General features: G+C 36.7%; 1 protein-coding gene across 1 annotated transcript; it reads right to left on the bottom strand.

The window, feature by feature from the left end:
- Positions 1-208: 208 nt before the first annotated feature.
- On the bottom strand, positions 209-27,655 carry tspan17 (tetraspanin 17). Its single transcript, XM_067389217.1, has 8 exons — positions 27,225-27,655; positions 13,241-13,291; positions 12,031-12,177; positions 11,566-11,736; positions 11,254-11,379; positions 8,873-8,920; positions 6,114-6,230; positions 209-3,718 (listed from the first exon to the last, which is right to left on the bottom strand). Exons 1-8 carry the CDS (start codon positions 27,309-27,311, stop codon positions 3,653-3,655), a joined length of 813 nt encoding a protein of 270 aa, XP_067245318.1. The 5' UTR covers positions 27,312-27,655; the 3' UTR covers positions 209-3,652.

Genomic DNA, 27,655 nt, shown 5'->3' with positions numbered 1-27,655 from the left:
AGGTGTAACATCACTGTAAAATGAACACGTATGCCAATGGTAAATTGGTAAAAAGATATGAAATAATAATGCATGACTGATGAGATTCATTTTGGAAATAAAAAAAAAGTACAATGTAAATGATGTGAAGTACCACTGAACACCTATTTTCAGTCAAATGTTTGACAGAACTTGCAAATGAAAGAAACTGAGTTCAGAATGTCATAAATCCATTTTATTATGAAAAAGAAAAAGCATATCTTGTATCATAGTATACAGTGTAACAGACCATCTCCCACAAGAAAAGTCCATTTTTGGATGCCCCCAATACATGGACCTTTGGACAAGAATTACAAAAAACATCAAATAAAACAAAACTACTGCAACACAGTGGATGTTTCCAAATACGATCAAAATTTTCTATCATTTTCTTTTTTAACAGAGAATGAAAATCCACATTAAGTATGAGTGTTACTTTAGGTTAGTATAATCATCGACTCATAATGGAGAGCATAGGAAATGCCTTAGGTCTGCAAGTGCAATATTCATTATCCAGTTGGTGTTTTGAGTTATTCTAATATGATATTATCAGATAATAAACACTAAGTCAATAAACTAGTCTTCAATTTGATCTGAGAACCAATTGTTTGCACGAACCAGAGTACTGAAATAGTGCTGCTCATAATGGCTCTGGGTAAGTTTAAACAACAACAACCCATTCAAATATGAAATCAACATTAGTGTGTCAAGAAAAGTTTGCCTAAAAGCATCTAAATAAAAGCTGAGACTGTGAAGGACAACCTGCAACCCTTATTGGTGTTGAAGATACTTAAAGCTGGCTTTTTTGCAACTCTTCTAAAAATGTTCACGACGGCTGCATTAGAGTTACGACTCCCTAAGTTACTACGATTGAAGTCATTTCTCCATGATGAGGTAGAATCCAAACATTTCTGTGAAGATGTGTATGGGAATGTAAACAAAACAAATAAAATAAAAATTAAAGGCTTTCGCAATTGATATCTCAAAGCGCATTAAAAGTGACAAGTGTGATGTCAAGCATTAAGTCGGGAAAAGATCAAGACATCTTTAAATCGTTCAAAAACTATATTGATATGCATTCACAATCCACGCAGAACTGTTCTGTACAACTGTTCTAGAAACTCCAGCTGCTCTGATAAAACTGTGCTTAAACATTTCCAATGACTGTAATGTACAAACTACCACAGCTGGTACAGAGAAAGGCCAGCAAAAAGGCTCAATGGTTTAAATACCAATCATCAAAACTGTTTCTGATGAACCAGCACACAAAAACTGCAGAAATGCATAATGCACTTCATAAAAAAAGTAAGCCAATGCATGCACAAGGAATGTCTAATTCACTACACGAACACAGATTTGCAATGTTTTTCAGTTGTGTGCCTACAGTCAGACAAACATTAATTTATTTTGTAAAGATTATTCACATATATGTTTGTGCATTGCACTTTGAAGGGTAAGTTATATATGACATAACATTAGTAAGAGATGATTTTTACATTCATGATATGCAAGAGGCTCCCTCAAAAGGGAATGTTAGAGTTTTTTGTTTCGGAAAAAAAAAGGTCAAATATCAAAAGAAAAAAGCCCATTGCATGATGACGAAAATGAGAGGGAGAGAGATAATAAACACTATATTTGTTTCTATCAAAATACATGTCCAGGTTGCATTTCGCCCTAGAATATATATATTTTTAAAAAAAAGTGTTGCTTAGCTTTTTGTTTTCATTTCTTCTTAGATTCTCATTACCATATAGCCTCTGGAGTTTTATTTTTGAGATTATTTTAATTGATAATTAGATTACATTAGCTTGTCATTCTAATACATTATTTTTCAGTATACATAAATACAATTATTTTTTAATTTAAAATCACCAAAGGCAGTACAACAAAAATGATCATTATATATTTAAATAATTTACCTTTTTATATATAGTGATTTTTTTTGTCATCATGGTTATGAAAACTTTGTGTGTGTGGGTGGGGGTAAATATGCTTCATTTTCTTTAGCAAACTCCACTTTTTCCTTTATGTAGGACACAGAAATGCAACCTAGACATGTTTTTAATAGGTTTATATGGGAGTCATCCATTTGGGTCCTCAAAAAGGGGACTAAACATCATTTAGCATATAATCTGTTTTGTATCTGCATAAAAAGTGCCTCTAATATACACCATTAGGAGTCGGCAACCCCTTCCCGAATCTCCCAAAAAGACCACAGAAGAGAAATCTCACATTTTACTATTCGCTCTGACAACACAGGTTATATAGACCCTTCAAACAGATGATTTAGTTCAGTCTGCCAACACTGCCGAAACCATCCGGGCACGTTCCACATACGCAGTACGTCATTTATCTTACTTTGCACATTATTAGCTTTAAGGTCATGAGTCAATGCAGACACCTTCTGAACACAGCTAGGTGAAAACGCACTGGTATGGTAGTCATAATGGGGTGGACACACATGTGTGCAAGTGTTTAAAGAGGTCTGCATTGCCATGCATTTTGTTTTATAGATGATTAAATGTGTCGTGCAGGGCAAAGCAATGGAGACTGAATAGTAAATAAAGCCATTCTAAAGGTCCATGTGCTGCGTAACTGCCGGAGGCTTCTGCTACCATCTCTATAGGGCTCAATAAGGCATGTGATCATACGCACGGCTAATTCAATCTGTCCACTTCATGTGCACTCATGTCCGACTCGTTTCTCAAAGCACTCTGCGTGATCTGAAGTTTCCCAGAGGGAATGTATACCTCATGATTTCTATAAAAAGTTCAGTTGGTTAGTAAAGCGATGTATATCTTTTATGAGTTAAAGCAGCAGCATATTTATAATAATACATTATTAGTGTCACTATAGCATATCACTATCTAGCAGAGAAGCAAAAACAAAAAGATTCATAAGCTAGTCTGGGAAAGTCAATTCATACTCTTTTGCCACAGAGACAGCCAAGAGAAAATGAAAATAAAATATAGACAAATAACAGGCCTCCCCAACAGTAGTGGTAGAACTCACAAAAATAAATGCATACGTGTAGTTATCAAGTACATTGTTCTGATTGGCTACTCTGTGCAACAGAGAGCCAATAAGAGGTAAGTGTCCAACTGTCCACCTGCTCGAATGACTGACAGAATGTCGTGTAAAAAGCTGAATCCACACAAGTCAAGTGTATAGAGAAATGTGCTGCTGTAAGGCTTTTTTTTAGTTCATGGCTCCTCAGTGGTTGATTTTTGTGTTTCTCCAAAGCAAGTCATCCACAGGTTAATGAAAACACCCTCCCCTTGACATTATTCACCAATGCGAAGGAGAGTCTGGTTATCATTTTAATAAGGGCAAACGAAAATAGTGTTCGATCAAGAGACAGCCGGGAGATCGCAGATAGCTTGATCTCGGTGTGACATCTCACATTAAGCTCCATCTGGATAGCCTCCATAAGAGCTTGTTTTCAAATAAGGAATCACAAAAAAAGGAAAAAAAATACATAGATGGAAAGTCTGTTTTGTAAAGTCAGCCAACATACAATGTCCATAAGGTTAAAAGGGCAGAGTTTCCCAGCTCAATGGTGTGTAAACAGTGCTGATTTGTAATTAGCTCTCTGCCATGAAGGTCACTGTCAGCTGTCGCCCTCTGCAAAGGGTCACCAGTTGGCTTTGACCGCTCTGATGTCACTCACCAGGTTCTGAGCCAGACATATCCCAAAAATCTGAAACATATTTAAAAAGTAGACATCATAGAGGAGAAAAGGAAATAACAGCTTAGGAAATATTACTGTACACTATTCAAAGTGCTCTCATTTTCACTTTTAACTACCTGAACAGCTGAAACATCTCTACTAATCTACAGATGTATGACTCAGAAACAGTCAAGAAATATCGGTATCATATTTAAATTTAAAATAAAACCTATTTTGCATAAGGACAACGTAGTCTGATTTTAGGATAATTAGGGTTTTTTTTTTTTTTAGGGCCATTTAGGATTTTTTCATGACAATTAAAAGGATTAATCCACTTTAATCCAAATTTCCTGATAATTTACTCACTTCCATGTCATCAAAGATTATTATTATTATTCCTTTATTTAACCAGGGGAAGTCATATTGAGACTATAGTCTCTTTTCAAAGAGACTATGTCCATGTCCTTATTTCTTCAGTTGAAAATAAATTAAGGTTTTTGATGAAAACATTCCAGGATTATTCTCCTTATAATGGACTTCAATCGGCCCCAAATGGTTGAAGGTCAAAATTACAGTTTCAGTGGAGCTTCAAAGGGCTTTAAACAATACCAGACGAGGAATAAGGGTCTTATCTAGCAAAGTGATTATTTTTATTTATTTTTTAGAAAACAAAGTAAATTATATACGTTTTAACCATAGACGCTTGTCTTGAACTAGCTCTCTTCTTCTCTATTAGAATTCCAGCAGTGTAGACACTGCTAAGTGTATTACTGCCCTCCACAGGTCAAAGTTTGAACTAACTGTTATATACTTGCACTAGCATATTGTATATGACAATTTAGTTCAAACTTTGACCTGTGGAGGGCAGTAATACACTTAGCAGTGTCTACACTGCTGGAATTCAAATAGAGAAGAAGAAGAGAGCTAGTTCAAGACAAGCATCTATGGTTAAAACGTATATCATTTATTTAATTTTATTTTATTTTTTTAGAAAACAATCACTTCGCTAGATAAGACCCTTATTCCTCAGCTGGTATCGTTTAAAGCCCTTTGAAGCTGCACTGAAACTGTAATTTTGACCGATTGAAGTCCACTATAAGGAGAAAAATCCTGGAATGTTTTTATCAAAAACCTGAAGAAAGAAGGACATGAACATCTTGGATGACATGGGGGTGAGTAAATTATCAGGAAAATTTGATTTGAAAGTGGACTAATCCTTTAAGCATTTTTTTTTTTTTTTTCACGCCCATCCTTAAGGGGTAGTTCACCCCAAAATGAAAATTTGTGCAAGTCTGTGCAAGAAACTGAACATTTTATACAAGATTATTATCTGTAATCCACAGCCTTAGCAAGCGGTCCTGAGCGCATTCACGGCAGTCTGGAGGGCAAGCTTCCTGTCACATATTGACGCATGCAGATCGATCGTTTCACTTCATAAGGCCTCAATGTATCACCAGGAGCCACGGGTATTAATTTTATTTTTGTTTTTCTGACTCTCACAGTGACGGTAGCCATTGACTTGCATTATATGAATCACAGAGGACCACAGATTCAGCTAAAAATCTTCTAAAAAATGTCACCTACATAAGGAAAGGCCTAAGGGTGAGTAAATTAACAACATTTTTATTTATAAAAAAATGTTATTTTATTATTTATTGTACATTTTTAAGTATACACTAAACCATTTGGGGTCAGTAATATTTCTTTAAATAAATTCATACTTCTATTCATTATCAAGCACACTTAAAATTGATCAAAACTGACAATTAAAGACATTTATAATGTTATTTCTATTTCAAATAAATGCTGTTCTTTTGGACTTTCTATTCATCAAAAAATCCTGCAAAAATGTATCATGGTTTCCACAAATATATGAAGCAGCACAACTGTTTTCAACATTGACAATAATAAGAAATGTTTCTTCTGTTCAGAAAAACAGCATATTAGAATGATTAGAGTAATGATGCTGAAAATTCAGCTTTGCATCATAGGAATAAATTATTCACATAGAAAACAGCTATTTTAAATTGTAATAACATTTCACAATATCATTGTTTTTACTGTATTTTTGATCAAATAAATTCAGCCTTGGAAACTTATTTCAAAAACATTTAAAAAAAAAAAAATCTAACCAATCCCAAACTTTTAAACTGTAGTGTACATTGTAGTATCTGAAAAATTTTTCTTTTTAATTTTGGGGTGAAATATGACCCAAACATTTTAAGATTCACTTTGCTCTCCATTAATGTTGGAACTATACTTAAAGCTGTATTTTAAGGTTTAACCAGGAGATGGCAGCATGATATTCATTCTTGTGTGACCATTTTACCACTCAGGCCTCATTCAAGCAAATCTGTTCAGTTACTACTACATCTTTAAAGGATATTTGCATGCTTTGAAGCATTTAATTTCTCATTGTCCTTACCTGTAATAATGCAATCCCCACGAAAATCCCAGCAACAATGATCAGATTGTCCTGTAGCCATTTTTCAAACTGCCCCACGCAGCCCTTGGTGTAAATATACTTCTGCTGATCCAACTCCTATAAAAAATATTATTCAAAACATCCCATCACTTAATGGAAAATGTCAAATCTATATAAGAAACTAAATCTTCATTTAAGTCCACTGTGTGTCATAGTGGTGTTCACTCCTCCGAGTTAACCTTTAATCTTTATACAAGTCCAGGATAAACAACCAGGCCTTCACCTGGGCGGACCTGCGCATTAATCTATTTGAGAACAAATATCCTCTCTGGAAAACTGGAGGAACTCACTCCCACGCTTAGCAGACAAAATGTCACACACCTCACCACATATAACCTGACACAGGGAAGATTCAGTTTGTATTACACTGACATACAGGAATGTCTTAACTACTGTCTGTCAGATTCTGGGAAGGAAAGGAGATGAAAAGGTGTAATTTGGGGCTGTCAGTGACATTTGAAGGTGAAGAAAGAGAAAGCCACACAATCCAGCTTTTGTGAACCATACAAACACGTTCTCCATAGAATCTTTTGTCCCCCCAGGGAAGAAGACACAAAAGACTTTAGAAACGTAACACCAAACCAGTAGGAAGTCGGCAGGATTCAGAGAAAGCCAATGAAAGGAGAGGAAAATGACTGTATGACAGTTAACTGCTTGAAGATTTTTGTAAACTTTTTCTTTCCAAGGCATTCCTCCAAGAGTTGAACAAAGAATATATAAAAGTATGATTCTTTGAGCAGACATTGGTTTATGTCTTTACAATACTTACAGGTCGTTATAAAATCAAATAAAACCTATTCAAAGGTGGATTGTGGGAGAAAGAGTATCCATGGAGACGAGAAACGGTGGTGAACCGTGGGTGCAGTGTCACTCCACCCAGGCTGGCATAAGCCGCTGACTTCCCAATTACAGAGCTCCACAATTTCCCGTGGCTAAAACTAGAAGCTAATTATCACTTTTAAAGGTTTAAACTGTTATTAGGGAGAACAAGAGGAACTCAAATGCTCTCAGAATCTCTCATGCACTTAACCCTTCAGTGCTCTTTTCAGAGGGTGGTCTGACACTACACGATTTATACACTACATTACATCATGTTTTTTCATCATTAAGAATATGGTAACACTTTACAATAAGGTCTCATTTGTTAACATTAAAGGATTAGTTCACTTCAGAATTAAAATTTCTTGATAATTTACTCGCCTGCATGTCATCCAAGATGTTTTTGTCTTTCATTCTTCAGTCGAAAAGAAATTAAGGTTTTTGAGGAAAACATTCCAGAATTTTTCTCCATATAGTGGACTTCAACAGGGTTCAACAGGTTGAAAGTCCAAATTACAGTTTCAGTGCAGCTTCAAAGGGCTCTACACGATCTCAGGCGAGGAATATAGGTCTTATCATCTAGTGAAACGATCAGTCATTTAAAAAAAAAAAAGAAAAAAAAAAAAACATATACATATATTTTTTTTTTTTAACCACAAATGCTCATCTTGCACTGCTTTGCGATGCACCATGTGTTACTTAATCACATTGGAAAGGTTACACATAGACGGAAGTGATGGTCCGGTGTCTACAAAGTGAACGTGAAAATACTAAGTCAAACGGCCTTTACAAAAAAAAAAGGTAAACAATTATGTCGGACGATTTTGAAGTTGGAGAAAATGAGATGGAGACAGCGGTACTTCCGCCTACATCACAAGTGACCTTTCCAACATGATTACGCAATGTGTGGCATATCACAGAGCTGGTGCAAGATGAGCATTTGTGGTTAAAAGATATACATTTTTATTTATTTATTTATTTATTTATTTATTTTAGAAAATGACCAATTGTTTCACTACATAAGACCCTTATTCCTCGTCTGGGATCGTGTAGAGCCCTTTGAAGCTGCACTGAAACCTTCAACCTGTTGAACCCCAGTGAAGTCCACTATATGGAGAATAATCCTGGAATGTTTTCCTCAAAAACCTTAATTTCTTTTCGACTGAAGAAAGAAAGACAAACGTCTTGGATTACATGGGGGTGAGTAAATTATCAGGAAATTTTAATTCTGAAGTGAACTAATCCTTTAACTACTTCAGTTATTTGAATTAAGAATGAACAATACTTCTATTCTGGAACAATACTTCTTAATCTAGCTAATGTCAACTTTAACATTTACTAATACATTATTCAAATCAAAAGTTGTATTTGTTAACATTAGTTAATGCACTGTGAACTAACGAACAATGAATGTTTTAACTAATATTAATAAAGATGAATAAGTACCATAAGAAATGTATTACTCATTGTTAGTTCATGTCAGTTTATACATTAACTAATGTTCAGTGCTTGAAGTGGAAAATAAAAGTGCCGGTACTCCTGATGCTCAGTTCTGGTCCATTTCAAGCACTGCTAATGTTAACAAATGAGACCCATTTGTAAAGTGTTACCACATTAACTAACATATTTTTTTACAACATTTAAAAATCTTGAATTTACTAATGTTGAAAAATACAATTTTTAATATAAAAATGTATTATTAAATGTTGAAATTAACATCAACATGAATAAATGCCGTAGATATATTATTTATTGTTAGTTCATGTTAACAACTGTAGTTAACTAATGTTCACAAATCAAATCTTATTGTAAAGTGTTACCAAGCATATATTATGGATGTGCACAATTGTAACATTTTAAACTAGTAATAACACACTCACCCCTTGAAGCCGCACATCATAGCCACACTGTGTATTCAGGACATCCTCCTGGAGAAAGACCAAGAAAACATGCTCATTTTATTTCAAAACATTTTCATAGAATCGCAAAGAATTCACAAGAGAATAAAACATAATCTGAAGTACAGAATACAGATCAAATATAATGTTTACGATAACATGAAACCATTGGATAGTATTGAATTAGGACAGAACAACATTTTTAGAATAAAACAGAACTTTAAAAATAGAATAGAACAGTGGTTCTCAAACCACCAGCCCTGCACATTTTGTCTCCCTCATCTATCACACCTGATTCAACTCATGAGCTCATTACTAGAGACTGCAAGACCTGAAATGGGTGTGTCAGACATAGCAAAGAATATACATTAACAAGAAGCAACACTCAATAGAACGCTCCATTGCAACACCAGCGGCCAGCAGCAGCCCTGCGTTTCCACCATTTTGTGGTGAAGGCGAGTCGGCAGTCCACTGGTTTCTATGGCAATAGAATTTCTATCAGCTGCTTTGTTAAAACAAAACGTACAATAAAGCTGAAATCCAACCTGAATGATGACAACAAAGAATAAAATACTATCACTAGTGATCATCAAATCCTTTTAACAGTTTATTTTACACACTTTGTGTTTAAGTCTTCCACTTTTTTCACAAAAACTTTGCTCTTAGAAACCCAGTCAGTTTGGGTTAAATTTCTTTAAAAGGCTTATAAACACTGAATTATAACCAACATATGAAGGACATGCATCAGAAAAATTGGGAATGTTGGACAATAAATAAATGTACAACACAGCTTGATTTTGCAGTTTTGTCTAATGTCCGTTGAAGTAAAAGTGTCCAAAAGTGGGAATTATGTGATAACGGACACAGCAATGCATCATGTATTATAAGATCACTATGTTTGTAGCGTGATCCATTAAAACTTACAATACAGCCTATTTCAATTCAGACCTAGATACTATTATTACTATTGCTCCACTAGGTCTGAAATATATTGTTCGCTGCAAACATGATGATCTTAAATTTATTAATTATTAAATTTACTATTAATAAATGTGTACAGTTGCATAAAATGGAAATACTCAATAAAGTAGGCTAACTACGTTATCTCAGATGGATGAATGGTTGGATTCCACAACTGTTAAAATAAAACATATATAAGACAATACAACATTTACTGTAGGAGCCATACAATTTACTAGTGACTTAATTTAAAAAACTGTTCTATTGCGCTTCTGATTTGGCAGTTAAATTTGCAGATTTTGGATGCATAAGATGTGAAGGATTCTATGGTCCAGTTAGTATTTTCATCCCAAAATGGCGGCCGCGCTACCGGAGCGCCATCTAGTGGCTCTTATCCAAAAAATATCAAAGTGTCGCCTCTTAGGTTCTATACTCTTTGGATATAGGGAGACACCAGAAGAGGACAGGTTTGAGAACCAATGGAATAGAACATTATGGACAGAACATAATGTTTAAAAATACAACAAAATGCGATTATGAGGATAATATTATGAGGATTGAACGTATTACTTTGGATAGAAAAAAAATGTTTTGGGAAAAAAACAATTAAATGGAACAGAACTATTCAAATCAGCATATTAGAATGATTTCTGAAGGATCATGTGACACTCAAGACTGGAGTAATGATGCTGAAAATTCAGCTTTGCCATCACAAGAATAAATAACATTTTTAAATATTTTCAAATAGAAAACAGTTATTTTAAATTGTAATAATATTTCACAAAAGTACTGTTTTTACTGTATTTTAATTAAATAAATGCAGCCTTGGTGAGCATAAGAGACATTTTAAAAACATTAAAAATCTTACCGATCCCAAACTTCTGAACGGTAGTGTGTGATTATATGTGTGCGTGTGTGTGTGTATATATATATATATATATGTACATTAGTCAATGTTAATTTTAACACTAATACATTAAAAAGTTAATATTATTTAATAGACCTGAGATGAACAAACTAACAATGAACATCTGTATTTTTATGAACTAACATTGACAAAGATGAATAAATACTGTAAAAAATGTATTGCTAATTGTTAATGTTAGTTAGGCTAATGTATTAACCAAGGTTAACCAATAGGACTTTAGTGTTCATTGTTAATGAAAAAAAAAAAAAAAAAACTAGTAAAACTCCATCCCTTAGCTACATTCTGTTATCCCAATAAAACAGACCAGCACATCATACTAATCTCAGAATGAGTTCTGTGTATGAACACATTTTAAGATGTTAAGCGTGCAGTACAGAAGAAAACGGGTTTAAGATTGTGATAACACAGTTAACTTGCTGAAAGAGGAACAGGGAAGAGCAAGTGGTAAACAGATGAAATCGTTTTTGGCACTCACAGCAGGGTCTTTGACGCAACAGGAGAAGGGAACACCACACCTTTCCCGGCTGGGGTTAAAGTCGGTACAGTTGAAATAGATGTTCAGGTTCCAGTCATTCGGTCCATGAGCGCCACAACATGACCACTGATGTGATACATGACATCACCATAATCATCACACAGCTGTAACTTACAGTTAAAACTCTTCATATAAAGAAAGATGAGTCAGCAGGTGTCTCAAATTTTCAAGTGCAAACTTACATATCTTTCTAATTCAAAATATATACACAGCGCAGCAGAAAATGAGAGGGGAAGAGAAGTGCTGACTCACATATTCTTGAGCAAAGTCAATGAGGTTTTGGAGGTCAATGTCATCCCGGTATGCTTTAACATTGTTGTTGATGAAGAAGTTCAGCTGGTCTTTGATCCAGTCTTTAAACACGAAGGCTAAAATGCCAGCTGTGAGCTCCAGGAAAAAGATGAGACCCAAAAACACAGAAAACTAGAAGAGAAAACACACAGATAGTGAACTTCATCATCCTAAAAATCTCAGTAAATCCTTTTCAGTGATTTTTTTTTTTTTTTTTTTTCCCCAAGTAAACAATTCTTCAATAAAATTATAATTTTCCTCCAGGAGGCATTTCAATTACTTCTGGGTGTATTCTTGTGTTATGGCCAATTCATTTCATTTAAACGTCCATATCTGGAAACAAATAAACCTTGAAATCAGAGGGGAAACAGGTTGCAGAAAAATGGAAGGCAGGGCTCGTAGGCCGGATAAAAGGGTGGAACTCACAAATTTGAGTAGAAACGTGTTTTCCCGGAGCGCACCGATGCATCCGGCAAATCCGAGGATGAACATCACCCCTCCTACTACGATGAACAGCCAAACAGGGTCGAAGCCGCCCAGATCTGTGATGGAGGAAATGTTTGACAGCACTCCCTGTGGGCCAGACACATCAGACGGAGTTGTTACAAGTTCACATCCTGACCTTCAAATCCTCCACCACCTGCTAGGCCACCGCAACTCTCCTCGATGATTCATGCCTTCCACGTTTGGATTTCCACATCAGGGTGGAATCTCAGTTCAATCCCAGAACCAACAGCAGGTTTTTGACCATGCTGACAGCGAATATATACAAGGTTCCTTTTTTGTGTGTTCTCGCCTGGTTTGTCACAACGACGGAAAAAAGGCAGCTCTGAAATTCGCTTGAACACTTAAAATAACAGAATTTCCACCAATCAAATTCAACACCCTCATCCCGATTCTTAATGCTTTACTTCTGTAATTAACATTTAGCAAATTAAAAATGAATGCTTTATTAATTATTTACACGGTGTTACCAAGATGTTTCTTAATTGGCGGACATTAATACAATGCCATATGGCCTACACGTGTCTTTTAGCAGAACAATCAACGACCGAAATGGAGCAATTTCCAGGTTATTAATCAGCCAATTGACTTCTAGATTCATTTAGTCGCCTCAAATTAGCGTGAAGAAATTACATTCACCTTTCATGCATGAATACATAACAGCGAGGGTGACCTTTTCAGAGCGGGACAACAAATCAGAGAGAATAGTCACAATAAATACAAAGCCTTATTAAGCTATGCAGCACAGTTTAAGGCCTGCAACAAAAATGTAACAAAGACATTAAACTGCCTTGGAAATAAATAAAAGATGCCACCTAAATGCTCTCAAATGTCATGGTTAATAAAGGCTTCAGACATCAAAAAGAAGAAAAACCAACATGGGGGAATCACAGAAGTCTTTACATTTCATAAAATAAAGCATAAAGTCCAACAGAAAAAGATGTTAAACATTAATTCTGTTGCCGAATGAGACAACAGGGCATTTGTAGGTAGTTTGTACTTTTAAATTGTGGTTTGTCTTCTGTTTATGTCTATGATTCTGTTGCTCTGGCAACCACATGGATAATAATATTAGGAATTTGAGGCATGTCACCAATCTTTGTGGTAATCTGTATTTGTGTTTCCAACTTGCCTTTTCTGCCCAGGCCCAAAGTCCAATACCCAGGAATGCAGCTCCCAGCAACTGCAACACACAACACAATTTATCACATTTATGCCACTTATACAATTCATTCTCGCTCCATAATGGCATGAGGTTACTGCTATGTGCAGACAGCACTGCTCTCTCTCTTTATCTGAGGGCAACCCATCTGAAACAGAAGTTGGCTGAGTTTCAATCAAAGGTCTGGAAAGTAGCTATTTCCCTGCATGCACTGCCATCTTTGGGATAAGGTTCCTTGTGAATGAGCCAAGACTTGTTTTTACCTGAATGAGAGAAATCACTTGGATGCCACTGCTTACAGCAAGAACCAGTTTTATTCCATTGAAGTTTATCAATAATCTTACCATTCTGGCATGTGTACACTACAAGATCCAAGGCCAATCACATTCTAAATTGACTATCACACTTTAAAGGGATAGTTCATAAAAAATATTAAAAGTCTTTCTCACTTTTCCAAACCCATATTTTCATTCCTCAGAAAAAGAGATGTTACTGATGTCTGTTTGGCATTATAAGTGAGAAACAGGCCAAAACTGTAATGTATGTAATGTTTTAATTAATCCATGTAGCCACTGTAAGCTTAGGGCTGGACAATAATTCAATATCAATATATATCGCGATATAATTATTTTCGATAACGGTGATATGATTTTTAAACACATTTCCGGTATTTCGATATACATTACAGCATTTCTCATTGACTTGAGGCGCAGCGGTTAGAAAGAGCAGAACAAGATTGGCTATTTGCGTGATGACGTACACCACAGAGACACGCTGCCATCAGCGTATCTATTGGTTAATATGGTTTGTTTAAAATAGTAACGTGGAAAACAGACAGAGTTCAGATAATGTATGTTTCAGTCGATGGATGCGCAAAACGACGATAATCAAAAAGCGTGGACAAAACAGTCACTCTTTGTAAACTGTAAACAGCTAACGTTAGTACCGTGTGCTCTCATGTCCAGTCATTTACGCCGTCATCACCCGGGTGTTGATAGCGCGCGAACGCAGGTGAGACCTGAACAGCACACATTGCTATTTGTGTTTAAACTAAACTCATTTGAGCCTTGCTGATTTAAACCTTCAAGAATAAGTCGCGAAAGAGAGAGAACTCGCACGCGCTATGAGAAGATTTGTGTGCGCTCATCCGAAGCGCGCACACGCTTATTTCAGACAGCGCGCAAATACTGAGTTCTCTTTCAAGTCTTGCGCTTTGACGGCCACATTCATACAAAAAATGATGTCAACATGCCCGTCTTGTCGAGTATCCTAGCAAACATAGTCAGTTATGTGTTAAGTGAACGTATAACAGTCGAGAAAGACAGCGCATGTGTAACAGTGTACTGGTTGTCTTAAAGGGAAACAAAAAACTATTCCTGCTGCCTGTTTTTAATGTTAAATCAAATAACAAAGAAATCACTCACTGCTCTTGACTGAATAGTTTTTGTAACTTAAATAATGATTCATCTTATATACAGTAAAGATAATATGCAGTGTTATTTTATATTTGATTACTTTATCCATTTTCTGTACCTGAAAACTACTGTTACATACCTGAAAAACCTGAAAAGCACTGTTTATTTTATTTGAATATTTGCTTTATTGTACTTATTTGTGATGTTGCTTGTAGTTTGATTGTTTGTTCTTATTTTCTTTATTTTTATTTGGCAGTAGTCCTATTTTTAGGGTCACGGTTTCGGTGCGGTACGGTACAGACATCCATTGTGGCCGTTCTTGGCAGTTTTTCTGAGGCTATTATATAGTTCATATCGATATCGGAATTATATCGTATCGACCGAAATTTAGAATTATATCGTGATATAAATTTTGGCCATATCGTCCAGCCCTTATCATTACATATTATATTGTTATATTACAATGTAGGGATGCAGCAATATGAACATTTTGGATGATATAATAGCCGATAATTCTTTATATTTGAAAGCCAATAACCAATATATTGGCCCATAAATCTAAATCCAAATTTTGATATAGTTGAGAGCCTAATTAAAAACATAAGGCTCACCATTAAAAGCCATGTCTCAAACACTTCAACATAAATCAAACATATACAACAGAGTTAATGTGAATAATGGGAGATGGATACGCATTTGCCGAATAAATTCCGACGTAGTGAAAATTAAACTCACATTACTAATCGGCTGTTTCTGCTGATGGTGTTTTATTTACTGTTGGTTACTAGGTTACCAATACCACCATCCTCCGCTCAAGCAACTTGATTGAAATGCACTTTATTTCGCATTTGTGGGTTTTTTTTTTTTTTTCTTTTTTTTACTAACTTTGAAAAGATTTGCTTCACGTTTGGATGGAAACCCAGCTAATGTCACTGCTAAATACCTATAAATATTAAAATGCCATAATTTCGCAATAGCTTTTTATCGACATTAAGAAAATATTGCACAATTTTTGTGTAAATCTGTAATGGAAACCTGGCTACTGGAACGCCCCAATTTGTAAAGATCGGGACTTAAAGCAAATCCCGAGCTTCCGACTCTTATTTACGACTTTGTGGTGGCGTTCATGTGTGTTCAGCTCGTAAATACAATATTTTCACCATGACTTGAATGCACCATTAACCATTTCCTCCTCCATATTCTTCCTTTCTTTTTCTTGTTTTCATTGCAAATCAGCACAGGCACAGGCTAACTACGTTATCTCAGATGGATGAATGGCTAGCGTTTTTAATAATAATCCTAGTCTCACGCGGGAGCTCTGGTCTTGCACGCATGATATCGCGTTGTTTCCTTGTCACATCTCGCATGTGTTTGGTTGTGAAACGTAGTTTGCGTGCCAGAGAGTTGTCGGCGATTTTACCAATTGTAAAGTCATGCAGTGTGAAACCTTCTGTCGCTGATCCATCGTGCAGTGTGAACACAGCAGCAACTGAATGCTGGCCAACATAGTCATGCAGTGTGAAAAGAACAGTGACCCGACTACTTTGAAAATCGTGCAGTCTGAACTCGGCTTTAGTGTTCACACTGCACACGGATTCAGTCCGGTGTTATGACGAATTTCGACCCCCTGCCAAATTATTACCCCCCTCGTTGAAGTCGCTACCTGATTGCATAATCTTAACCCCACCCTTCCCCCATACCTACTCCTAAACCTACCAGTACTAGGGGGGTAATAAACTGGCAGGGGGTTTAAATTCGGCACAACACCGGCAATGCATTCCAGGAGCATTGCAGCGATCGTTTACGTTTTTGCTGTGCTGCACATGCTGAATTAAAGTGACAGTACATTGTTCACATAAAAATAAATATAGATTGAAATGAAAATATATGAATTTCACCATAAATGCATAGAATTAAACTCTACTGTGTCTCACACTTAACATTTGCCCCGGGTACAGCAAGGAAAAACATGATGGATGATAGCACTTGTCTATTTGTGGAGGTAGAAAAACAAGTTCTTTATGACCCGCAGGATTTCTTGTATAAAGATTTAAATGCAAAAGAAAAGTCTTGAGAGGCAGCTGTTTTTTTTTTTTTTTTTTTTTTTTTTTTAATTTATAAGTTTAATTTAAAATGTTTGTAATTTTAACATAGCAACTTAACATAGGGCTATTAATCTATATAGAAGCATTGAATAATACATTGTTTATATTTACTGTTTCAATGTGAATACGTCTATGAAAGATTGTATAACTGTACTGTGTACGAAGAGAATTGCAATACTGACTAAACATTTTCAGTAACAACTTTTGAAAAAATTAATGAATAAATGTTGTGTTTGTGGTATACAGCTGCGGATCAGTTGCGCAATGCAAACGCAGCATATGTGACAGCACAATGAGAGTGTGCTGCTCCTGCATCGCATACGTATTGCAACACGCACTGCATATGCACAGCAAGCAGAATGTGTGAACATGGCATTATTCAAATGAACCGCACTAACAGAGCAATCGCACCAGAGTTAATTTAAATCGAACCAAATCTGTCAGGTGTGAGCACATTCTATATAAATCATTTTTAAAAGTTGTGAAAATTACATGATACAGAACCTTTTTACAATGTGTACCATTGTTAAAGACTTTAAGTCTAGCCCTCGTTTTCATTTGCGTTAAATTCAATATGCCATCTAACCTGACTAAGGTCTATAGCTTCAGAAAACTTTGGACAGTCACAAATGTTATTAGGTTCACTTTTATTAAAACAAGTCATACGCCACTTTTATTACACAGAGACTTAATAGATGGTACAGGAAATTACCAGAGAGAGGAGAATGAGATGAGACTACTGGTTAAACCATGCAATGAAAAATGTTTCTCTGCAAGTTTGATTTGCTAACTGATCTTCTTGGTTTAATGTGTTATCAAAACTACAGATTCCCTGTCAAACTCCTGCTGGGCTCTCAGCTGTGTGTTTGACTGCAGGTTAGAGCAATACCAGCGTGAGGGGAAATGTGAGAGCGGGAAGGTAAGAGTCAGAGTTTGGGTATCAGCAGCCACAAATCCCATAATCCTATTTCCCTGTGGTCTCGGCTAATCCAATGGATGGATGGGACAGAGCAAGGGCCAGTCATCCACTGCACACACTTTCTCTGTCAATACGTGCCACTGACTCCCACTCATCGCTATCATGAAGACATCAGTCTATCTCCCCCTGTCCTGATGGTTGTGATCCAGGGAACGCCCATGTGGATATCGGGATTAGACACATTCAAGCATCGTAGAGCACTTAAAACATCTAATTTAGTTATTCTGGCCAATCAGAGGAAAGCTGCTATCTCACACAGTAGGATGATTACACATACAGCATCACAGTATTATCACAAAAGGCAGCCAAATAAACTCTTGGCTTAAACTCTCAGCTGTGACAGGGAGCAGAAACTCTTTTTCCACCAGGTGTTACATCCATAAGAACAACTTTTGCTTTCCTTCTCCTTAAGTCATCTTCTGACATCTTTATCTTTATTTTATTAAAGAACTGCTGCACCACCAAGGAAACTTATGCTTTTGGAAATTCTGACTCAGTACATCGCAAGCAGTACTAAAAAAGCCAGAAATACTACTAAGGCAAACTGCTAACTGTCCTTAAAACGTTTACTTTGAATATTAAAGTTCTGAATGTCATTTTTAACACCGGAACTAAAGAAACAAAAAAAGGCTTTTATGACAAATATTTTGTAACGGAACTTGTCGAACCTCCAAAACAATGCTGTGTGCTGGGATAAATGCACTTGTTGTATGCGAGTACATATGATGGAGCTGACAACTTATAGAGCTTATAAAATGTGCAAAGGAGTCAAGACAGCAGCAGGAATTCCTCCATCACACACACAAACGAAGATCTGCTGCGAGGAGATGCGGTTCTGATGCCTGTACTGAACTGTGATGGGGAACACCGTGACTATGACAAGAAAACAAAAAGGTACGCCTGAGCATTTTGTCCTTTTTAGGGTCGCATCTTGTGACACAATGTCCTGTTTTTGGTTTGTTTACATGTCTTTGGTCAGTGTTGCACCAGAGTTCGTTTCAAAGCAGTCCGAGACCCATCTTTCCTGGGGTCTCGGCCTGCGTGTTAGGTGCACACTGGGGTTCAGATGGCATTGTTCACACTTATTCAAATGAAGCGCACTAACAGAGCAATCACACCAATCAAACCAAACATGGCAAGTGTGAACACACCCTAAGTGTACTTTAACTTTTCTAAAGTACATAGGCCACATACACACTGCAGATAAATTCGGTTGCCAGTTCAACTTTTAGTGCTTAATCCTGTTCTGTACACACACAGTTCAGTAAAATACGGGAGTGACAACCGCATTCTACAACCAAATTAACTCCCGAAAATTACAGGTAGTGACAACCACATTTACAGAAATTCTATGCAGTGTGTACAGAACCGAACCAAACTGAACAACTAGTTGTTAATGATGTTTTTTAACATTCATCGGAAATGTGTCCCTCTTCTGTATGCGCGGTGAATCACAGGGAAAGCACTAGCCTTGATTCATTTGTGTTGCCAGATCTTGCTAGAAAAACCAGGGAACAGGCCCATAAAAACCCCAAATAAATCCTAATGCTTTATGCTGAAAAAAGACCAAAATATCACGACCCATGTCTGCTCACTTTAATAACTCAAACCCGATCTCTTTATGAGCAGAGCTTAAACAACAAGCCCGAAAACACTTAAAATGAGTGATCATGGCAACACAGAAAGAACTTGTGCTGTGTGAAACAGGCTGTACAAACATTGACAAAACACAATGCCTCCGTCGACGGTTTAGTTAAATTGCTAAAATAACAAGTGTTATGTCACTGTAATATTACTTTGGTCACAATAACAGATACCAAACATGCGAGACGCCCGAACATTGCTATGGTTTCAAAGCTGTCAATCATCGGAGTTTTGAAAGCGAGTCGTGTTCTGTACACAGATGTAACGATAATTTACAGGATTCACTCCCGTATTCAAATGCGGTTGTCACTCCTGAAACTTTCAGTGTACGTGGCCTATCTGACTTGTGATTTTCATCTGGTGGGTGATAGAACTCAGCCTCATATCATCCCAAACCTGCCTTTGTGGAACACAAAAGAACATACTTTGAAGAATGTTGCAACTGTCCATATAATGAAAGTCAGTGGGGTCTAAAACAAATTCATTGTATGGGCAAATAACAGAGAGAGAGAAAATCATATGGGTTTAGAAACAACTAGCAACAAGCAAACGATTCCAGAATTTTCATTTTTGTTTTCATTATCCCTTTAAGCAAGCACCTAGAAACTGCATAGCAACACATTAAAAACTACTCAGAAAACCTTAGCAACTGCATTGCAACACCCTGGCAATCACCAACAGCAAAATTATTTGCTAGAACAAACACCACTCAGATTTTCTTCAGAAACAGCAAAAGACTAGTGTTGCACTTGTAATGCAAGTTTACCACTTATCGTGGGAGCCTGTTTATGGTTCTTATCGGTTAGAAAATATCTTTCTCTGGCCAGTATAATGGAAATATTGCATCATTTCCAACACGACGCTGAAAATGTGACACGAACGTGACTTCTAGCCGTCATCAAGGGGACGTATCTCACCCATATACTTTAATTTATTTCAAAACAACAAAACTATAAAACAATGAACAAAAGCAGTTCGTTATTACAACATAATTGCTAAGTGTCAGCAGTGCCCCAATACTGGAATATTAGAGTAAGTTCAACATTTGATGGAAAAGGGAATGACTAATGTTTGATTCATTTATGTTTTAGTGAGAATGAGTCAATGTGTGCGAGTGAGAGTAGGGCCTGCTGGGAAATGGCATGGAAATAAACTCCCTCGCAGAGCAACAGAGGAAGAGGGGGAACGGACATGTGGTTCCCATCTGCCGTATGAACCTGGAGGATATGAATAGGAAAAACATACAAAAACAGGGCTACACATGAACTCAGCACGAGCTCAAGCAAGGACACAAACACATGCAATAAACACTTCAGGTTTCTCTCAGAAATCAGAAACACGCATTGCTTTGTTTGCACACAATGCACAAGCCACACACGTTAAGCCTGCAGACAAATGCAGCAGTCAAATATTTTTGTCGCATCAGGGGCGGTGTGCATGACAATAGTCGCACGGCCCCGTCAGCTCCACAGCGAGAGATAAATGGAGTTCACTGAGACACACAGTGCCGTGGCTCGCACCCGGGCCCCTCAGACTCTGTGGGAACAGCACGTCCCCTCTCATACACACCATTTGCTCACTCCCAAACATCTTCATTTGAATACAAGACAAGGGGGCTGTGAGGCACCCAAATAGAGAGGAGGAGGAGAATTTGGAAAGGAGGAATTAAAGGCTGTTGGGGTGGAAAGAGGGGGGGGGGGGTCTTGTTGGGAATGTTAAGATGTCCCTGCAAAGCCTCCCGGGTAGATATCAGACTGTGATTACTGAGCAAGGCGTCTGTAATTACAGGCCATCAACTTGGCCCAGTCTGAGGCTGGCGAAGTGAGTGCTCTGTAGGGATCAGGTAGGTTTCTGACCGATCAGACTGTCTCCACTTTAAACCAATCAGACAGGCATTAGATGGTATGGGTACACCGGGGTCAAACAGTCTGCAAAGAGAAAAGGAGTCAAGAGACAATGGAAGGCTTTCAGACATGACGAGGGTACAATAAATGCAAGGAAGTATGGAAATCACACTTAATTATTGATGCTACTGCTCAAAATTAGGGTTAGGGATTTGAACGTACCAATTACACAAGCACTCATCCTGTACAGTTCAAGCTACAGACATGAATGACACTTCCAATTATGAGAATTGTTGAAAAGTGGCCTTCTATTATTTTCTAAGCGGTAAGATTACTCTTTAAGCATATTTTTTATCTGATCAGTATCTTTACATCAGCTGTCACGCTTGTGTTGTGCAGTAGGTGGTGGTAGGCACCTTTAAGTGGAAGCAGCTCAAATATGAGTGAGTGAGGTCCGAGAACCAATGAGGTTTGGGCCGCGTTTAACTCCACTTTTAGACATACACTCGCAAACTTCCCTAAGCAGGCTCGCAAACTTCCAGGCCAGATCGCCTTCCGTATTCAACGTACGAAGAAAGTGTAAAATCTTGCAGTTCAAAAAGCTTACACTACGTCCTACACCTTCCCTATTCAACTTACGGAAAAAGTGTAACTGACGCGAGGGTTGTCACGATACCATAAAAATGTCTTACGATACTATACCAGCTGAAGTATCACGATACCAAGTAGTATCGCGATACCATGTAGTATACAAAATGAACCAAACTTTCATAAAAACATGAAAACAGACGAGATTTTTCTCTGAATACTTCATTAATGAGAATGAATAACAGGCTTTTATTACCAATCAAATGAATCATTGTAAATAAAATTCATCTTAGCACTGCACAGAAGCTGTATGAACTGACATTACGATGTAGCATTTATGCATTTACACTTCAATTACAATTGCATAAATAATGTTATGATATTAATGTTTCAAATATAAAAATCTGAATATAGAAATAAAAATGATAGACCTACTTTAAGATGGTAAAAAATTATAGAATAGGCCTACTTTTAGATGGGAGACTAAAGTCGCCAGTAGGTGGCAGCAAGTGTTAATGATTAAGTCAATGGCTGCGTCTGAAAAACTTAGGTAGCTGTCTTGCTGCCTCGCTATCTTATAAGAGAATGACTTGTACGACAGCATTTGTGCATGAAGGTACCTCACGAAATTGATTTCGGACAGACTTCTGAGGCAGCGTAACAGTTTAATGATCTACAGCAATATAGCGCGAGCTTTGGTGAGAACCAAACAAATATTTAATTACTACAGTAGTAATTTCTCAATAGAAATTATATCAAAATTGAAATATGTTGATCAAAAACGTACATTTATACACAAACTGAGCAGCAAACGCAACCTTTGGACGCCATCTTTATTTTTCTAGCTCAACTGTCACAGAATGGAAAGCACAGGATTGTGGGATATCAAAGGCAGCTAAGGATACATCTATGCTTCCTTCAAAAATCGATCTGAGGAAGGTATCTCATGAGAGAGGAAGTGAAGCTAACATTGGATTCGGACGTGCCTTGATGCCTTCTTACCTTGAAATGTGTCCTCGGAAGGCAGCATTTTTCAGTTTTCGGACACAGCCATTGAATCATTCAACCGATTCGTTCAAAATGGCTGATTCATTCAAGAATGAAGCAAATGACTGTCTTAATGAATGGATTAGTGAGTCAGTGACTCACCCAATTTGTTCAAAAACAGATTCATTTAGAAACTAAACAAAAACAGCGCTCTTGCTCATTTCACTAACTATCAGGAGCATTTTTGCCAGCCTATCTTGAAATATCTAACCCTGACTGGAGAGCAGTATGTATATTAAAACATATAATACATTTATAATTATAAAATCACGATTGATATGACTGATAAGAACCGAGTGCAAACCCGCTATAGCTTATTGATGAATGGAATTGCATTTGTCTGAATCGGGTTCGCAAAGATGTTTCTAGAAACATTTATTTAACTATTAACTATTTAATCTTTTCCAGAAGTGGTCAAATAAGCAACGGGAAAACTGTGAGAATTCATTCTTATATAAAGATTTTATGATGTTAATTAAGTGAATTTCAGACCCTTTCTCCAGATAAAATGCACTGCGAACAACAACGTGCAAGTGCAACTTTATCTCATTGCAAAATTAACTGAAGCATCAGGAAACAATAAGGCGCTAATTCTACAGAGCGTTTACTACACAGGGCACAGCAGACAGTCAACGGCAGTCTCTTGTAATGTTTTTGCAGGCACGCATGTTCAAGTGAAGTGTACCTGCCGCACATACAACATTCCTTACGGTTCTTACGATACTACCGTTTAAAAAATACAATGGCATCGCCAGTATTTTAAAGCTTTAGTATTGCGATACTACCATAGTACCGGTACACCGTGCAACCCTAGAATACGGAAGGCGGTCTGGCCTGGAACTCACTTCAAAATGACATCAGGGATTCCCCCAAGGAGAAGTGCTTAGGGAAGTTTGCGAGTATATGTCTAAAAGTGGAGTTAAACGCGGCCCAAACCTCATTGGCTCTTGGACCTCACTCACTCATATTTGAGCTGCTTCCACTTGAAGGTGCCTACCACCACCTACTGCACAAAAGCTCTTCAAAATGGCATCGGGGATTCTCCCGAGGGGAACTGCTTAGGGAAGTTTGCAAGTTAGATATTTTACTTCCTAACTTGTTAAATATGGATTTTTTTTTTTTTTTTATGCAAATGCATCGCTTTGCTTCAGAACACCTTTATTAACTCCCTGGAGCATTGTGTAGCACACGTTTATGATGGATGGATGTGGATGGAAGCACTTTTTTCAGCTCATACTCATGAGCCCTGTTCAGTGCCATTATAAAGCTCGGATGCATCAGGATATTTATTAATATACCTCTGATTGTGTTCATCAGAAATAAGAAAGTAATATACACCTAGGATGGATTGAGGGTGAGTAAAGCTTGGGGCAATTTTCATTTTAAAGTGAACTAGTCCTTAAAATCCACTTTTTTTTTAACCTTCTGTTGCAATTATTGTGCTTATTGTATTTTAATTTTACTTTTAAAGTTGTATGAATTTTATTTCATAAGTTTAAGTTTTGTTTAGATTTTATTTCAGCTACATTTCAACCATGAAAATTATTTTAATAGGTTTAGTTTGACAGTAACAACACTGCAAACCTAAAAAAAATATTTCAAGTGTTTTCATCCATACAATGAAAGTCAAAACAACACTGGATCCCACTGAAGCTCGCTCACTGCATGGACAAAAAACACTTCTCAAAATATCCATTTTAAAAATACTTTTGTGCTCCACAGAAGAGAAAGAGTCTTGTGGGTGAGAACATATTGACAGAACTTTCATTTTTAGGTGAACTTTAAAGAATCAGATTTGACTTACAGCAAATTGCTGTAAGTCAAGTGTTTAATTTAACTACATTTAAGAGAGGGTTGATTACAGCTTCCAGAAGTATTGACTGACATTCTGGCCACAATTTGGTGAAAACACTGGCGTCTAAGTTCCTACAAAACACAACAGACTCTCTATAACGTGGGAACAATGGCAGTAGGAGGGCTAGCTGTTACAGAGGACAGCGGATCATTATGTAAGGTTAACATTTCAGACGGGAAAGCATTAAAGCACAAGGGGCACCAATTACCATCACGTCCTCCAGAGGGGTCTTCACTACCCTATTCAATACGAACCAATTAAGAGAAACCAAGATGGAATTTATGACATCAAGAAGCTTAACAGAATCATGCTCCAGGTGATGTGTTCACACCAAAAGTGACTCATGGAAGCTTCCCGCTCCAAGTGACTCCAAGTGATCTCACAATTTATCACTCTCCACATGAAAACCTTAGTGAAATGATTGGTTCTTAACAGTGTTGGATGAGGTACTTACTGTCTGAAAAGTAATTTAATTACTCAATAAGTAACTTACTAATTACTTCTTAAAATTAGCCTTTTGTAGCTTTTTAAAAATGTTAACTTTATTAAAACATATTATAATACTTTTATTTACTTTAAAATACTTACTTTTTTTTTTAGAGTCACTATACCAAAAATCTAGTAGTCAGTACCGATACCACCAAAAGTGCACAATCCCAAAGTCGATACCACAGAAAAAATATATAAAAATACAAATAAAACAATGCTATATATTTTTTTCCAGGTAGGTCTAACAGTAGCAAGAAAAAATACCACAGAAATTGATTAATCAAATATAAAATAACTGCATAGTCATAACTGTATAAACTAAATATAGATTAATCCTTATTAAAGCTTTTCTTTTGTTGTTTGATTATCATTTATAATACAGACAGCCAATAGTAGACAGTAGCATGTTTTAAAGGCTGCTGTCACTAAGACCTAATGGACGGAGACAATGCTGTTACACATGCTGTTCACATTCACATAACCAACTCAAATATACGCCAAGACAGGCATTTTGACATATACTTTACTTTTTCAGGGGATAAGCAATTTAATTACGGTAACACATTACACCCAGCACTGGTTTTTAATGATGAATGTAATGGAGAAATGTCCATATTTAAGAATTAAGAGTCACTGGAGAGAAAAAAAAATTTTGTCATCATTTGCTAACTCTCACTTTCAAGTTGTTTCAGTTTCAAACCCATACGTTGTTGTTTGCTAGTTGAACTTAACTAGATATTTTCCATACAATTAGTGAACATGGCTGTCAAGCTTCAAGAAGGACCAAAAATAGCATCCAAACAGCTCATTTTCTATATTCCAAGTATCCATAAAGGGTTAGCTCACTAAAAAATTTAAATTCTTTCATTAATTACTCACCCTCATGTGGTTCCAAACCCTTAAGACTTTTGTTCATCTTCGGAACACAAATGAAGATCTTTTAAATGAAATCTGAGAGCTTTCTGTCCATCCTTTGACAGCTACGCAACTACCACTTTCAAGCCCCAGAAAAGTAGTAAAGACAACATTAAAGTATTGTGACTCAAGTGGTTTAACCTCAATTTTTTTGTGAAAAATTTATTTACGAGCATTGTAGATTAATATTTTGTGCAAAAAAAGCACTTGTGTTGCTTCATAAAACTGAGGTTAAACCACTGGAGTCACATTACTTTAATGATGTCTTTACTACCTTTCTGAGGCTTAAAAGTGGTAGTTGCGTAGCTGTCAATGGAGGGAAGGAAAGCTCAGATTTCATCAAATAGATCTTCATTTGTGTTCAGAAGATGAATGAAAGTCTTACGGGTCTTATGAAGTTATTTTTAATGAAATCCGAGAGGTCTTACGGATGTGGAACGACACGAGGGAGAGCAATTAATGACAGAATTTTCGTTTTTGTGTGAACTATTTCTCTAGAACTATTGCAATCAGTTTTTCTCTAAATCACCACAAGAACATGTAAAATCCATTTGTGGAAAAGAGATAATTTCCAACAGTGACCTGGAGAAACTGAATGCTGTGAGGTAATCTCTGTTAAACCTGTGAATTGACCCAAGCTCCCCAACTAATGAGACCTGGATAATCCTATTTACCCTCCACTCCCCCCACTTCTCAATGGGATGTATTCTCTAGACCTGGAAAGGTACTGAAAAAGATCCAACAAACATAGCAAGCCTAATCCATTCCCATGGGAAACAGGCGATTTTCTACCTGGATGAGAATTTGAGTATCTATCCAACATTATACACCTCAGATAGACCATTTACTTCATAAATAAATAAAAATATAGCACTTGTACGTTATATCTCATACAAACACGTTCATGTTATATGTTGTGAAATGAATAAGTTAATTGTCTATCCTGCTTAACTTGAACTGAAATAAGGATTTGATTAGTTGTTTGAAACATACAATGCAAACATTACAGAGGAAATTAATGAGTTTGAGAGCCACAATAAAAAGCAAATTAACAGCAGATCCACAAAACTTACCCAAAATATGATGTTGAATCCGAATAAGAAGTATTTAACACAGCAGCTGACCTCTGCTCCTTTAAAATGATGCTGTTTTCTGCTCATTTTGTCCAGGCCAGCCAACGCTGTTGTGATGATTCAAAGATCAGCTAAAACTAACCGAATGGGCAAAAATACGATTGGAAAAAGATTGACGCATCTATATTTTAGCCGAAGAGGCTGCTAACCAGCAATACATCGCAAACCACAACATTGCACCATCAACAAACGCTTTTTCCACTGAGCTGAATTCTTCAGTTTTTAACATATAAACAATAGGTGGGGAGTTAAATGGGTGGGGAAATTAATGCTCCAGGTCCCCCCTGATAAACCCCGCTCCTTTTGGATTGGTGTCATGAGATGTGTTTGATATTTTAACCTTATTGTGAACGTCCCGAGGAAACAATCCA

Source organism: Chanodichthys erythropterus, chromosome 1 (assembly GCF_024489055.1).
Source record: "Chanodichthys erythropterus isolate Z2021 chromosome 1, ASM2448905v1, whole genome shotgun sequence".
Lineage (NCBI taxonomy): Eukaryota > Metazoa > Chordata > Actinopteri > Cypriniformes > Xenocyprididae > Chanodichthys > Chanodichthys erythropterus.
The sequence above is the reverse complement of the archived record's forward strand: the minus strand, read 5'-3'. Positions and strand labels throughout refer to the sequence as shown.